We start from the raw sequence: 15,000 nt of genomic DNA on the forward strand, positions 1-15,000 counted from the left end.
TAACTCTCTCCCTCTATCCCTCTCTCCCTCTCTCCCTCCATCTCTCTTTCTGTCTGTTTATCCACTCTCCTGTTAGTGTCACTGGGAGTCATGTCTGAGTCTCTCAGACATGCAGGACGTAGACCAGCGATCAGAGGTGGTGTGTGTGTGTGTTCACATCACACACACACACACACACACACACACACACACACACACACACACACACGGCTCAGCATACAAAGTGTGTGTTTGTGGGATCCGTGTTTTACTGCTGAAGGAAGACTTAAAAAGTCACAGAAAAAATTGATTGAGTATATAGATAAAAGAACAGACACTCTATAAACCTGCTACATTGTTATTGTGTGACAATATGATTTTAAAATCGCTTTCTCTCTCTCTATCATTCTATCCCTCTACCTCTTTCTTTCTTTCTCTCTCTCCTGCTATCTCTCCCTCTCTCTCCCTCTCTCTCTCTCTCTCTCTCTCTCTCTCTCTCTCTCTCTCTCTCTCTCTCTCTCCTTGTCTCATTTCAGTGTCCTCTCCTACATTCCCATCTGTTGACCTGAATGCTTTCAGATCGGCTCTCATCTCTTCCTTCAGAAGGTATGTTCTCAGTGTGTGTGTGTGATTCTGGATTTGTGTGTTTGTGTTTGCGTACCTGTATTTACATATGCCTTTTTGTTTATTTTAGTGTGGACATTTGTGTTCCCAGTATTCTGTTTGTCTGTACATGTGTGTGTGTGTGTGTGTCTAGTAATTTGTGAGTCTGTCCATATGTTTGTTGTGAGCCATCTCTGCAATTTTCTCACCTCTGAATAAACACAACATTGGGGGAACGTTCTCAACTAGAGCACTGCTCTAAGCTGTGTGTGTGTGTGTGTGTGTGTGTGTGTGTGTGTGTGTGTGTGTGTGTGTGTGTGTGTGTGTGTGTGTGTGTGTGTGTGTGTGTGTGTGTGTGTGTGTGTGTGTGTGTGTGTGTGTGTGTGTGTGTGTGTGTGTGTGTGTGTGTGCGCGCTAGAGGGAGTCTGATGCAGATGAGTGTAGTCTTCCCAGAGGCCCTCCCCCCCAGTGCATCACCCTGATAATGTGTGCATCCTATACATCCTTTTCTCATCCGTTTCCTCTCACACACAAACATATTTTGATGGGGAAATGTTAGATATGTGTATGAGTTAACCTCTATTGCATTCAGTGCACACACACACACACGTGGCCGCAGTGTGTGTATGTATGATGGCGATGTTGTCTCAGGCCGCAGTGTGTGCATGTGTGTTTGTGTATATGATGATGGCGGGGTTGTCTCAGGCCGCGGTGTGTGTGTGTGTGTATGATGGCGGCGTTGTCTCTGGCCATGACCTGCGTGTGTGTATGATGGCGTTGTTGTCCCAGACCGCTGTGTGTGTGTGTGTGATGGCGGTGTTGTCTCAGGCCGCAGTGTGTGTGTGTGATGGCGGTGTTGTCTCAGGCCGCTGTGTGTGTGTGTGTGTGTGTGTGTGTGTGTGTGTATGATGATGGCGAGGTTGTCCCAGACTGCTGTGTGTGTGTGTGATGGCGGTGTTGTCTCAGGCTGCAGTGTGCGTGTGTGTATGATGGCGGTGTTGTCTCCGGCTGCGGTGTGTGTGTGTGTGTATGAATGATGGCGGTGTTGTCTCAGGCCACGGTGTGTCAGGACGGTAATTGGGGTTGTCACTGTAAGAGCCTTGTCACCACGGCGATGGCCTGCTCCCGTCACAACCAAGGTCGGGGGATAATTTAATCATTAAGGAGGAACTGCTCCCCACCTCCACACACACACACACACACACACACACACACACACACACACACACACACACACTCTCTCTCTCTCTCTTCTATGCCCCAGAACAGCTGACGGGGCGAAGAGTGTCATTCTGTGTCACTGTTGAATACACTTAATATGTGTGAGGGACAATGTGTAACATTGTGTATATTTTTGTGTGTGTGTGTTGTTGTGGTTGTTGTTTTTTTTGTGTATCTCTTATTGAGTTGTTACTGTGGCTGGACCTTTTGTGTCTATGCTTTCATCAGTGAAGTGAAAGGCATTTTGAGAGACTGTGTGTGTTTGTGTGTGTGTGTGCGCACATCTGTCCCACTCCATTCATTATGTGTGGTACTGTTGTATAAGTCAGTCATCTTATTTATATTGTGTGATTGTATGTAGTGTGTGTGTGTGTGTACTGTATGTGTGTGTATATGTCTTGTCTTTCTGTGGGAAGCATGCAGTTTGTTTGTGTTTGTGTATGTATGTCTGTTTGTGTAATATGTATGTCTGTTTTGCTTTATGTGTGTGTGTGTGTGCTGATCTGACCATCTTCTCTTATCCTCTGCTGCCCCCTACAGGTCAGATGATGTGGAGAGCATGGCAAAGGTGAGCAGAACGGAGTTCAACTCTGTTATGATCTCTGGTGTGTGTGTGAGTGTGTGTGAGTGTGTGTGTGTGTGTGTGTGTGTGTGTGTGTGTGGAGGCTTAGATATATTTGTTGATCCTCTGTCCTTCATTGTAGGTCACTGAGCTGGTGTATCAGGATAAGAGGTTCTGCTCTCCTCCCCAAGATCCTAAAGGTTAGTGCAGGTTTGAGAGAGAGAGAGAGAGAAAGAGTGTGTGTGTGTGTGTGTGTGTGTGTGTGTGCTTCAGTGTTTTTCATCAGTCTCTTTCCTGCCATTTTACCCCTCTTCAGACTCTCTCGGGATTGGAATTAAATAATCATTATCAAACTGTGTTGTGTGTGTGTGTGTGTGTGCGTGTTTGGTTTTCGTGCTGGTATGGGCATGTGTCCTCTAAGACAAAGTCAGGCCTGTCATATTCACTGAGTATTAGGATTGTTTTTTTCCATTCTGTCTGATCTGGCCAGATCAGTGTGTGTGTGTGTGTGTGTCTGTGTCTGTTTGTGAGAGTAAAAGCACATGAAAGCAAGCCCGGTGGTCTGCTGACCCAGCGCTGAGTAAACAGTGTGTGTGTGTGTGTGTGTGTGTGTGTCTGTGTGTGTAAGAGCTTGGCTCAGTGTGGCCACACTGCTGTGTTGGCAGTTGGGGGTGATGGAGCCCGTCTCCTTGTCACTCTGCATAAGCACGCTACCTGCTGTGTGTGTGAGCGAGCCCGTCAGCCGCCACACACACATTATCACACACTTCAGTCAAGAGCAGAGAGCTGACAACTCAGCGGAAACACACACACACACACACACACACACACACACACACACACACACACACACACACACACACACACACACACACACACACACACACATTTATGTATACACACATCATCTTCTTTTGCCTTTTCTTTCAAGTTGTCAAACACTTCTGTTTTGTTGAGCTGTCAGATTTTTCTCAAAAGGACAAAGTGTGTGCGTGTGCGTGTGCGTGTGCGTGTGTGTGTGTGTGCGTGCGCACATGCTTATGCGTATGTCTAAGATGTTATGTGTCTGTCCATCCATGTGAGACATGTTGTGCGTCTGAGAGTGTCGGCGTGCGCATGTTAGATTCTGTGTGTGTAACACATTCTCTCTTTGTCCCGGTAGAATACGTGGCCTACTTACTGTATAACCTGATTGACGCCATGAGCTCTTCAGAGGTGCAGGCCAAAGAGGGCATACTGCGGCAGTATTTCATCCAGCTGAAGAGCCTGGTCAGCAAAACACACACACACACACCCACACACACACACACACACACACACACACACACACACACACACACACACACACACACACACTCATTTGTCACAGACAAACAACAGAAATGCACATCACATTTGCACACCTTTGACATAACATTTAATTTGCCATTTTTTGCGGTCTCTATTTCTTTTCTACCAGTGTTGGTATTAATAGCAGGAGGAGGAGAAATGCCAGGAAGAGTTGTAGAGGTACAGTACAGGCCAAAAGTTTGGACACACCTTCTCATTCAATGAGTTTCCTTTCTTTTCATGACTATTGACATTGTAGACCTACAATGAAGGCATCAAAACTATGAATTAACACATGTGGAAATATGTACTTAACAAAAAAGTGTAAAACAACTGAAAATATGCCTTATATTCTAGTTTCTTCAAAGTAGTCACCTTTGCTCTGATTGCTGCCTTGCACACACTCTGCATTCTCTTGATGAGCTTCAAGAGGTAGTCACCTGAAATGGTTTTCACTTCACATGTGTGCCCTGTCAGGTTTAATAAGTGGGATTTCTTGCCTTATAAATGGGGTTGGGAATCAGTTGTGTTGTGCAGAAGTCAGGGGTGATACACAGCTGATAGTCCTACAGAATAGACTGTTAGAATTTGTATTATGGCAAGAAAAAAGCAGCTAAGTAAAGAAAAACGAGTGGCCATCATTACTTACTAAGAAATGAAGATCAGTCAGTCCGAAAAATTGGGAAAACTTTGCAAGTGTCCCAAAGTGCAGTCGCAAAAACCATCAAGCGCTACAATGAAACTGTAGCCACCAGCCTCAGAAATCGCAAGTTAACAGAAGCTCAGATTAGAGACCAGGCCAATGCCATACAGTTCTAGCAGCAGACACATCTCTAGAACAACTGTTAAGACGAGACTGCCTGAATCAGGCCTTCATGGTAGAATAGCTGCTAGGAAACCACTGCTAAGGACAGGCAACAAGCAGAAGAGACTTGTTTGGGCTAAAGAACGCAAGGAATGGACATTAGACCAGTGGAAATCTGTGCTTTGGTCTGATGAGTCCAAATCTGAGATCTTTGGTTCCAACCACCGTGTGGACCGCAGAGTGAAGGCAAAAGGGCCAACAAGTGCTAAGCATCTCTGGAACTCCTTCAAGACTGTTGGAAGACCATTTCAGGTGACCTCTTGAAGCTCATCAAGAGAATGCCAAGAGTGTGCGAAGCAGTATTAAAAGCAAAAGGTGGCTACTTTGAAGAACCTGAAATATAAGACATATTTTCAGTTGTTTCACACTTTTTTGTCAAGTATATAATTTCACATGTGTTAATTCATAATTCTAATGCCTTCGGTATGAATCTACAATTTTCATAGTCATATAGTATGGAAATAAAGAAAACTCATTGAATGAGAAGGTGTGTCCAAACTTTTGGCCTGTACTGTAGATACTGAAGGAGAAGAAATGGCAGGAAGAGTTGTATAGGTAGATACTGAAGGAGGAGAAATGGCAGGAAGAGTTGTAGGGGAGATACTGAAGGACGAGAAATGGCAGGAAGAGTTGTAGGGTAGATACTGAAGGAGAAGAAATGGCAGGAAGAGTTGTAGAGGTAGATACTGAAGGAGGAGAAATGGCAGGAAGAGTTGTAGAGGTAGATACTGAAGGAGGAGAAATGGCAGGAAGAGTTGTAGGGTAGATACTGAAGGAGGAGAAATGGCAGGAGTGGGTGTAAGAGGAGGACTTGGAGGAGTGAGAAGGTGTACAAATAGGAGTCCAAGTAGCAGCAACAGTAGAACCATCTAGTAACAGGAGTGGAACCATTCAGTAACAGGAGTGGAACCATTCAGTAACAGGAGTGGAACCATTCAGTAACAGGAGTAGACCCAGTAGCAGTAACAGGAGTAGACCCTTTAGCAGTAACAGGAGTGGAACCATTCAGTAACAGGAGTAGACCCAGATAACAGTAGTGGAACCAGTAGCAGTAATAGGAGTCAAACCAGTCAAACCAGTCACATTCAGGAGTAGAATCATTTTAGTAACAGGAGCTGAAGCAGTTGGAGTAACAGCCAGGAGTGGATCTAGTAGCAGTAACAGGAGCTGAAGCAGTTGGAGTAACAGCCAGGAGTGGATCTAGTAGCAGTAACAGGAGTGGGAACGCTGGAGTAGCGCTGCTGGTGGTGCTAGTAGTCATAGTAATAGTCAGGTGTTTTCTGTTGTGAGTCAGTAGTGGACTGTGTGTGTAGTTTCTGTTCTAATTCCAATGTCTCTCTTCAGAATATCTCCATCCCTCTGAGTGTGTACAGGGGCATCCGCAACCTGCTCGACTCCTACCAAGTCCCAGAGCTGATCAAGGTATTGTGTGTGTGTTAGTGCTGCTCTTTGATTCAAGTGTGCGTGTGTGTGTGTGCGTGTGTGTGTTATGCTGCTCTTTGATTCCTCTGAGTGTATAATTTTGCTTTGTGTTGTTGTTCTTCAGGATGTCCTAGTCCTGGTCGACAACAAAGGATCTGTGAGCTCCACGGAGACAAGCGCCTCAAAGGTCAGATACCCTGCCCCTAGTGTGTGTGACCTGTAGCAATTTAGGAGTGTTACAGTGCTAAACATGTGTGTGGGTGTGTGTGTGTGTAGGGTGCTAAACTGCAAATAAGGCATACAAACGTGTGTGTGTGTGTGTGTGTGTGTGTGTGTGTGTGTGTGTAGGTTGAGGAGCTCGCTACGCTGGAGGGCCGTCTGGCTGAGCTGAAGGCCGAAGAGCAGCCCTTCTCCAGGGTCTTGAAGCAGCTTATCACGGCACTCTGTACAGAGGAGGTACGAGCCCGACCGTCTAGCTCTCTGGGCTTGCTGTCTGTCTCTTTGATCCTTCTGTCTGTCTCTCTGGTCTCTGTCTGCCTCGCTGTCTCTCAGGTCCCTCTGTCTGGTCTCTCTCCCTCTGTCTGGTCTCTCTGTCTGTTTGTTTTTGTTTCTGTCTCTCCGCCTGTCTCTCTTATTCCTCTGTCTGTTTCTCTGGTCTCTGTCTGTCTCTCTGGTCTCTTTGTTCATTTTTCTGTCTGTTAGTCTCTCTGTGTTTTTGGAGCGATTATAGCTGGACCAGCATTCAGTTCAAGTCCTGTGAGCAGTTGAACTAAGTTCTTGTCTTCTCTCTTTCATTACTCTCTCTTTATCCCCTCATGTTTTCTCCCCCCCCCTCTCTCTCCCTCTCTCCCTCTCTCCCTCTCTCCCTGGGCTCAGAAACTGGAGCGTGCTCTGGAGCTGAAGACTCAGCACGAGGAGCACATGGCCGCGGGGGGATACGCCGCCCTGATCAACCTCTGCTGTCGCCATGACAATCTAGACGAGGCCATGAACCTGAAGAGAGAGATGTGAGTTGTGTTTCGCCCGATTCACACCAAAGATTCCCGACGCGACGAGACCGAGTTGCAGCGGTGTGAATTAGAATTTGCACGTAGATGCAAGCCGTCGCAGAGCATTCGACATGTTCAATCACAGCTGCAAGGTTTTAGAACGTCGCGGCTCGCCTCGTCGGGGAATCTTTGGTCTGAACCCTACTTTAGAGCCAAGGAAGCAGAATGGGACATAACAAAGACAAAAAAAGACACACACACACACACACACACACACACACAAGCTGCTCGGCCCTCATTCTCTGCATTAGACTGTCCGGCAGGTCATTAAAGATTAACACACACGCGGCGAGCGGAGCGGATGCAGAGAGACGTTAATGTGGAGAGCGTCGCGTCCACTGCCTGGTCAGGCTTTCAGGCTGCCGCCTGTATCTGAGATACTGTCACCTGGAGACGGTCCCCAAGTGACAGCAGAGTTGGCGGGCAGCGTGAGGGTGGGGTGGCGGTTGGGGGGTCCGACGAGTGGTGCATTTAAATCAAAGAAAGTTTATAAATCAGCGCAAATGCTTTGGACAGTGTGAGTGTTTCTAATGGGCAGCATGCAGTGGGGCTTTATATTAATAATGCATAGCCCCCCCCCGCCCATCTCCTCATGAACTCCTCTCTCGTATCAGAAGGGCAAACCGGTGGTGATGCGAGACCAGGCCTCTGGGTCTGGGGAATGAACGAGGCTGTGAAATCCACTGGAATTAAATGGCCCTTTTCCCGGACCTCTCTGTCACTAAAAATGCCTTTTTATCACCAACACGGAACCACTACTTTATGCTTTTATCACCAGCGCTACCCAAGCAACTACACATAGGTTGCAGTGCATACACCACCTTTACCCCAGCGACTAGAGATAGGTTGCAGTGCATACACCACCTTTACCCAAGCGACTAGAGATAGGTTGCAGTGCACACACCACCTTTACCCAAGCGACTAGAGATAGGTTGCAGTGCACACACCACCTTTACCCAAGCGACTAGAGATAGGTTGCAGTGCATACACCACCTTTACCCAAGCGACTAGAGATAGGTTGCAGTGCATACACCACCTTTACCCAAGCGACTAGAGATAGGTTGCAGTGCATACACCACCTTTACCCAAGCGACTAGAGATAGGTTGCAGTGCATACACCACCTTTACCCAAGCGACTAGAGATAGGTTGCAGTGCACACAAGGTGCTGCAGCTGTGGGCTTCAACAAGACCAGAGAGAGAGAGGCTGCCTCACACCTCCAGTGGCAGCCACGGTCATGCAGTCATCAATTGATCAATCATGTTATGATCATCTTATCAATATGACCTAGACTGGGGAAACCCGGCCCCATCTGCAGTCATCAGTTGATCAATCATGTTATGATCATCTTATCAATATGACCTAGACTGCGGAAACCCGGCCCCATCTGCCAGCAGGTGGGTTTCTCCCTGAAGCTCAGGCTGGAAACCTGCACATTTATCTCTCCCGCTTCCATTACAAATTTTGCGGGGACCAATCACAAAGTGGCTTCTCCAGATCTGGCGCCCCCAGGATGACTATCCAGGTGTACGGAGTCATTTGAACTGTGCTGCGCCAGACTAATGGTACTCAGGGCTGTACAGTGCCAGCATTTAACTCACACATGCGCCTAAAAATAGATTGTGCTGTAGAGAAATATAGACCCTGCTGGTCTCTGTTCACATTACATTTTTGGTTGTGGACCCAGGTCTGTTTATGTCATAAACACAAGCTTCCATTTACCAATATCCCTTGAGAACATTGTAAAAACGTCAGTTTATTTCTTAGTGTTAGTGTTTCTTAGTGGAACAGATAGTGTTGGAACAGATAGATAGAAGTTCTGTAGTTCTAACGAATTGTACCCCAGACCTTTCTAGCTAGTGGACCCTGGTCTGGACATGGGTTTGCACCGGGGTTCGGTAGACTGCGTTCACATTAGCCAAAATAATGCCTCTTGCTCTGATGAATATTAGATAAGAGTGAATGCTAACGCCGCATGTTTGTTTGTTCTCACGTTTCTCCTGCTGTGTAGCTCTCTGAAGGACTCCACATTTGTTCTGGATAGCAGCAAGTACATGACTCTGCTGCGCTCACTGACAAAGCATGGCCGTCGAGAGGGTAAGTGTGTGTGTGTGTGTGTGTGTGTGTGTGTGTGTGTGTGTGTGTGTGTGTGTGGTTTCAAGGTAATCTTACTGCAAAAGCACTGACTGGATTCAGTCGCTTCTTCTCGTGCTTTAGTTTTCAGTGATGATTCATTAACTGAATGGTTCCTTTTGAAGTGGACTTGCACACTAAGCTATTTTGTTTATTTAGAATTAGCGGATTTTGTGTGTGTGTGTGTGTGTGGGGGGCCCACATTTCCTGAGATTTTAGCCATGTGTGTGTTTGTGTAAAGGTTTAGTTTTGGGTAGTGTGTGTGTGTGTGTGTGTGTGTGTGTGTGTCTGAGTCCTAAAAGCATAAGGCCTCTACAGGGGCAGGAGTGTGTGTGTGTGTGTGTGTGTGTGTGTGTGTGTGTGTGTGTGTGTGTGTGTGTGTGTGTGTGTGTGTGTGTGTGCTCTGAGCAGTGTATCACTCCTGGGGCAGCAAGTTAAGTTGTGAATCTGTGGGAGCTCCTTTCTCTCCTCCTTAAATGTTTCATACGACACTCAACGCCCCACGCACACAGCGCCTTTAATTAGTGCTTTAGAGACCAGCCAGTGCTGTGTGTGTGTCTGCGTGTGTGTCTGCGTGTGTCTGTGTGTGTGTGTAGCGTGTGTGTGTGTGTGTGTGTGTGTGATGGTTCTCCCTGGGCGGCTGGCCTAATCAGCCATTATGTGAATTCCACGGTGGATTTCTCTGCTTGTAAGACACAATTACAATAAAAGTGTTTCTCTTGTGCTTTGTGCACACCGTGACAGCGTAAATGTGTACTCGCTCGCTCCTTCTTGTCCTTTTTTTTCTCCCTCTCTCCTGCTCTTGTTGTTTTACGATGCGTGCCACTCTCCTCTCCTCCCTCACCCCCCCTTCCCATCCTCCCATCACGGAGCGAGGACGGAGGGAAGGAAGGAAAGAGAGAGAGAGGTGGAGAGAGAGAGAGCGAGACGGAAGGGAAATTACAGGAGTCTCTGCACTTTTAACAGAATTACGGAAATCCGCCTTGATACTAATGGCATATCATGTCTGGCCAAAGTGCTTGCTACATCTCTCCCTGACGCGTCCACACACACACACACACACACACACACACACACACACACACACACACACATACACACATTTGCATGTGAATTGGCGTTGAGACGTGGCGAGCCTTGCAGCCATTAGGCTGTGGCTGTGTGTGTGTGTGTGTGTGTGTGGTGGGGGGGGGGGGGAGTGTGTGCCGGCATCGGCGTCAGCAGCCTGTCAGGCACATTAGCACACCTCGCTAACCCTGGCACTCCGCTAATGCTGTGGCTGGCAGCCCACCTGCCAGCGCTGTCGGGAGATCACCACTCCTGGACACCGCAACGCTCCACACACACACACACACACACACACACACACACACCCCTCCTCCTCCCTCTCTCCCTCCCTCTCTAGCGATCTGTCCATCTCTGTTTTTTCCCCACTTTTCTCACTATCTCTCTCACTTGCACTTTTTCTGTTATCATTTTTTCCTTCTTATTTTTTCATTTTTTGTGCTTTTTTATGTTCTATGTCTGATTTAACTTTTCCTTCCCTTTAGTTCCCTTTAAAGCACATCCTTCTTCATGCTGTTTCTGTCATGGTAGCCTCTCTCTCTCTCTCTCTCTCTCTCTTTCTCTCTGTCTCTCTCTCTTTCTCTCTCTCTCTCCAGTCATCACTCGTCCTCTCGTTTGCCAGTTGATGGAGTGTAGATGGTTAGACGTGTGGCTTTTCCAGCAGGTGAGCAGCGTGGCGGGTTTTCTTGGCGGAATTTTCCGGAAGATTAATGGTCTGTGTGGATATTAGTTTGGGTCTCTGTCAGATATGACAGTCAGGGCTGGATAAGAGCCCTTGCCGTGTGTGTGTGTGTGTGTGTGTGTGTGTGTGTGAGAGAGAGAGAGAGAGAGAGAGGGGTGGAGCAGTTTTGTAGTGTAATGAACTTCCCCCTGTTGAGGTGACCGAGTTTCAACCATATCCACTACTTAAGTGAATGTGTGTTTGTGTGTGTGTGTGGATCTCTCTGATGGAACTTGCCCTGCTTTCATACCCATCGTGAGAGAACGTGTGTGTGTGTGTGTGTGTGTGTGTGTGTGTGTGTGTGATGAGTTCAGTGACTGATGTCTATCAGATCTGTCCCTTTGAGTCTTTCATCTCCAAAGAGCACCAAAGCTCCTCTTCACATCCCAGCATGAACCACAGCACAATATACACTCTCTCTCTCTGTCCTTCTTTCTCTCTTTCTTTCTTTTAAAAAAAATCTACATTTTCTCATTCTGACGTCTATTTTTCGACTGCACTCCTCTCTCTCTCTCTCTCTCTCTCCCCCCTCCCACCCTCTCTCTGTCTGTCCATTCTGTGTTTGCCCCATTAAACCATTGACAGGAGGGCAAATTGCAGCTCATTTGCATAACAACACACAGATGAAATGAACACAAGCGCATTCGCGCACGCACGCACGCACGCACCCACGCACACACACACACACACACACACACACACACACACACACAATGAAATGAAGGGAGTGGAGAGATGGCCTCAGATTCCGAAGTGTGTGTGTATGTGTGTGTTTGTGTGAAGAGGCGTTACAGCATCCTGCCATCAGTTTGCACATGCTGCACTGGCTGAATCATGGATGCGGAAAGTTCTGGGCTTGTATATTCAGAAACACAGACTTGTGTACACACACACACACACACACACACACACACACACACACAGTCACACACACAGATCTCTCTCTCTCTCTCTCTCTCTCTCTCTCTCTCTCTCACACTCACACACAGATGAAACTTGGCCTGTAGAACCTCAATGAAAAGCACACTGCCGTTCAAAAGTTTGGGGTCACTTAGAAACTTCCATTCCTCTCCATGTGTGTTTATATATACTGTGTGTTAGGGATGCAACGGTACAGTTTTGCCACGGTTCGGTTTGTATCACGGTTTTTGGGCCACGGTAACGGTTCGGTTTCAATATATCAATATTATCTTGGCTCTAGCATACAGGAGGCTATATTTGCCTTTTCTATTTCAAATCAACAATGTGCTTCTACTTACACTTGCAGAGAAAATATTAAATGCATAGCCTGACACAGATGAAGCAGAATCACAAAAATGTATTAAAAGAAAAGAACACCATCATTGCCTTCTGTCATAAACAGGCAGTGTTATCCATAGTGCAGTGCAGCATAAAGTAATGTGTAGTTATTTATTTAATAAACTCACTGTTCTTCACACATTTAAAGAAAATACTTAACTGTTATACACCCTCAAAAAAGAAGTGAACAATTCTGAAAATCTTCTCAAAATAATTGGTGAGGTAGTATTATGTGTAGTTTCAAATGGATATTTGATTTGGGAGTGCCTGCCCTGTCCTCTTTTATGAACGTAAAAAATGTAAACATAGACAAAAGTGCAGTGCAGCATTACAAATATTAGAACAATGAAATTAACATTATTGCAACCTGTTGTCAGGGGGGGGCAATATTCCGAGAAGAAAGTGGCAAATTTGCCACTTCACAAGTGTCTGTTTCCCCTGTGTCTCCTGTCGTGTGTGTGTGTGTGTGTGTGTGTGCGTGTGTGTGCGAGAGAGTTGTGTGATTGACGAGTGGACGAGCGATTGACTGATTTAGCAGTGAGTTTATTGTTTTTCGAGTGGACACCTCCCGCTGCCCATAGCCTAGCATGTACAACGTCAGGAAAATAAATGACCCGAGTTTGGAATGACATGTCAGCCTCCCCATCTCCTATAACCTCCTCCCATCCCTACAATATTTTCCAGTAAACTATCAAAAAGAGAATACACTCAGCTGTGTCGGCGTCACGCTTTCTTAGGCTACTCTAGCGAGCAATCAACGCAGGGCAGAAACCACCGGTTACACTGTTACACACAGACTTTATAATGTGGCAAATTTTTGACCTTCTAAAGTGGCAAATTTGCGTCTTTACAAAGTATATATACGTGGCCCTAATACGCCGTCGTATTCGTTATGTCTTTGGGAATTATAGGAATATTGTTGTCGAAAGGCTGCAGCAATGGATGGTTGGGTTTTCGGTGGCAAACTAACTCTCCGTGCTGCTCCACTTAAGGTTACAGCCGGGTGATGAAGGCGCAAGTGGACCGACATGTTGGATGTGTTACCTTTATTAGGTGATCGTTGTGAAGCAGTGCTTGCAATGCACACTGTGCTTTTTTTACTGACGGTCTTTTTGCCTTGTTCGTGGGCTACTTCAAATGTCGCCATGATCATGCAGCCGCCGGTAAAGTTTGTTTCTTCTCACATGACTCCTTCATTTGCATTTCAACGCGCTTATTGGCTCTTGGGAAATTCAGTAAAATTCTGATTGGTTGTTGCAAGGTTGACGAGAGGCAAGCTGAACAGTCAGAGAAAACGCATCCCCCGGGTCCTAAGCACTCCTCTCTATCGCTCCCAGGCTACGCGCGCGCAATAACCTTGTATTAAATAAAAAGTTTAATGTCGCGTATACCGAAATATTGCGGTTTAGGTGAGTCTATTGAACCGAACAGGCCAAACCGAACGGTTCAATAAATTATTGAAAACCGTTGCATCCCTACTGTGTGTGTATATATATATATATATATATATATACTGTATATATAAGGAATAATGGACAGCGCACAGCAGTCCATAATCCCGCTTATTCCACTATTGCCACTTGCGTGGTGTTCATTTCCGGTTATGATTTAAACGTTTTAAAGGTGACATAGAATGGAAATAATTTTTTTCTTGGTTTTCATGAATTATGAGAGGTTGTGCATTAACAAAGAGCTATCATGAACATGAATCATGGTTGTGCCCTCCTTCATATGAAAATCTTGAACTTAGAAATAGACAAAATGGGTGAATTAGAAAAGAGCCTGCTTATGATGTCATCGCAATGCCATTGAAGTTCAATTGGTGTTGCCAAAGAGGGTGCCATTTAGTCAAACAGACCATTTCAATACCCAGCCTAAATATATAGTTTTATTAGTCTTGTAAAATTGCAATTGAGTTTATTTTTTTTAAATCAAAGTTGAATATATACTATTTTAACATCAGAGAACACAGTGCAATACTCAATTCATCCATTCTATGCCACCTTTAATCGCTAGAAGTGTGTCGTACGTAGAACTAATTGTTCCTGGCACATATCAACTCATTTCCCAACTTGCAAGACAAATTGCCATTACTACAGTAGTTCTAAATGGATGGTTGCGACGGCCAAAAGCCAGTCATTCGTTCTATCTCTCCCGTTCTCAAGTGTGCATATCCCGGGATTCTGCTGAACGTTAACTTTGAAAGATCGCTGTTTTACTTAGCTTGCATGCCATTCAACTAGCTAAAATCCACCTCCGTCATATGCTACAATGTCGCTATGTTCTGAATGTCTGTATTTCAGCTAGGATGCAACGTGACCGTTCATTTAAACTTCACAACGAGTTTGGTGAATTGATATACAAGTGTGATGTGGCCAACAAATTGGAACTACTTCATAGGTGGGCAAATAACATACAGTTAATGCACCCCTTATAGAACACAGGACTATGGGGAATTCAACCAAGCAGTGGAATCTATATACTGTATATATTTTCCCCCCCATTCAGAGCCATACAATAGATTTCATGTCAGGCTATACAGGCTTACACTAAAACTATTCTTCCAAAGTAGGCTAGAAGTGTTCATCTAAACCAGGGGTGGCCAACCAGTCTAGCATGAAGAGCCAAAAAAAATCCACAAAACTCAAAAGAGCCGCACAACAAAAAAGGTGTCCATACGACAACAGCACAACATTAGGCCTACAGTTATAGCTCCTTTGTTTTTCATTTAAAGTAAGACACTTGGTAGATGC

The 15,000-nt window shown here is 45.8% G+C and overlaps 1 protein-coding gene across 2 annotated transcripts in view; it reads left to right on the top strand.

The window, feature by feature from the left end:
* lrpprc (leucine-rich pentatricopeptide repeat containing) overlaps window positions 1–15,000 on the top strand; it is a 73,939-nt gene that overhangs the window by 20,480 nt on the left and 38,459 nt on the right. For both annotated transcript variants that reach the window (XM_062519889.1, XM_062519890.1), the window contains exons 14-22: window positions 516–585; window positions 2,344–2,371; window positions 2,508–2,565; window positions 3,528–3,634; window positions 5,904–5,981; window positions 6,106–6,168; window positions 6,330–6,437; window positions 6,858–6,988; window positions 9,041–9,126. In XM_062519889.1, coding sequence (XP_062375873.1) covers window positions 516–585; window positions 2,344–2,371; window positions 2,508–2,565; window positions 3,528–3,634; window positions 5,904–5,981; window positions 6,106–6,168; window positions 6,330–6,437; window positions 6,858–6,988; window positions 9,041–9,126 — 729 coding nt within the window. The remainder of the gene's footprint in view (window positions 1–515; window positions 586–2,343; window positions 2,372–2,507; window positions 2,566–3,527; window positions 3,635–5,903; window positions 5,982–6,105; window positions 6,169–6,329; window positions 6,438–6,857; window positions 6,989–9,040; window positions 9,127–15,000) is intronic.

Source organism: Sardina pilchardus, chromosome 18, assembly GCF_963854185.1.
Source record: "Sardina pilchardus chromosome 18, fSarPil1.1, whole genome shotgun sequence".
In the NCBI taxonomy this organism is placed as follows: Eukaryota; Metazoa; Chordata; class Actinopteri; order Clupeiformes; family Clupeidae; genus Sardina; species Sardina pilchardus.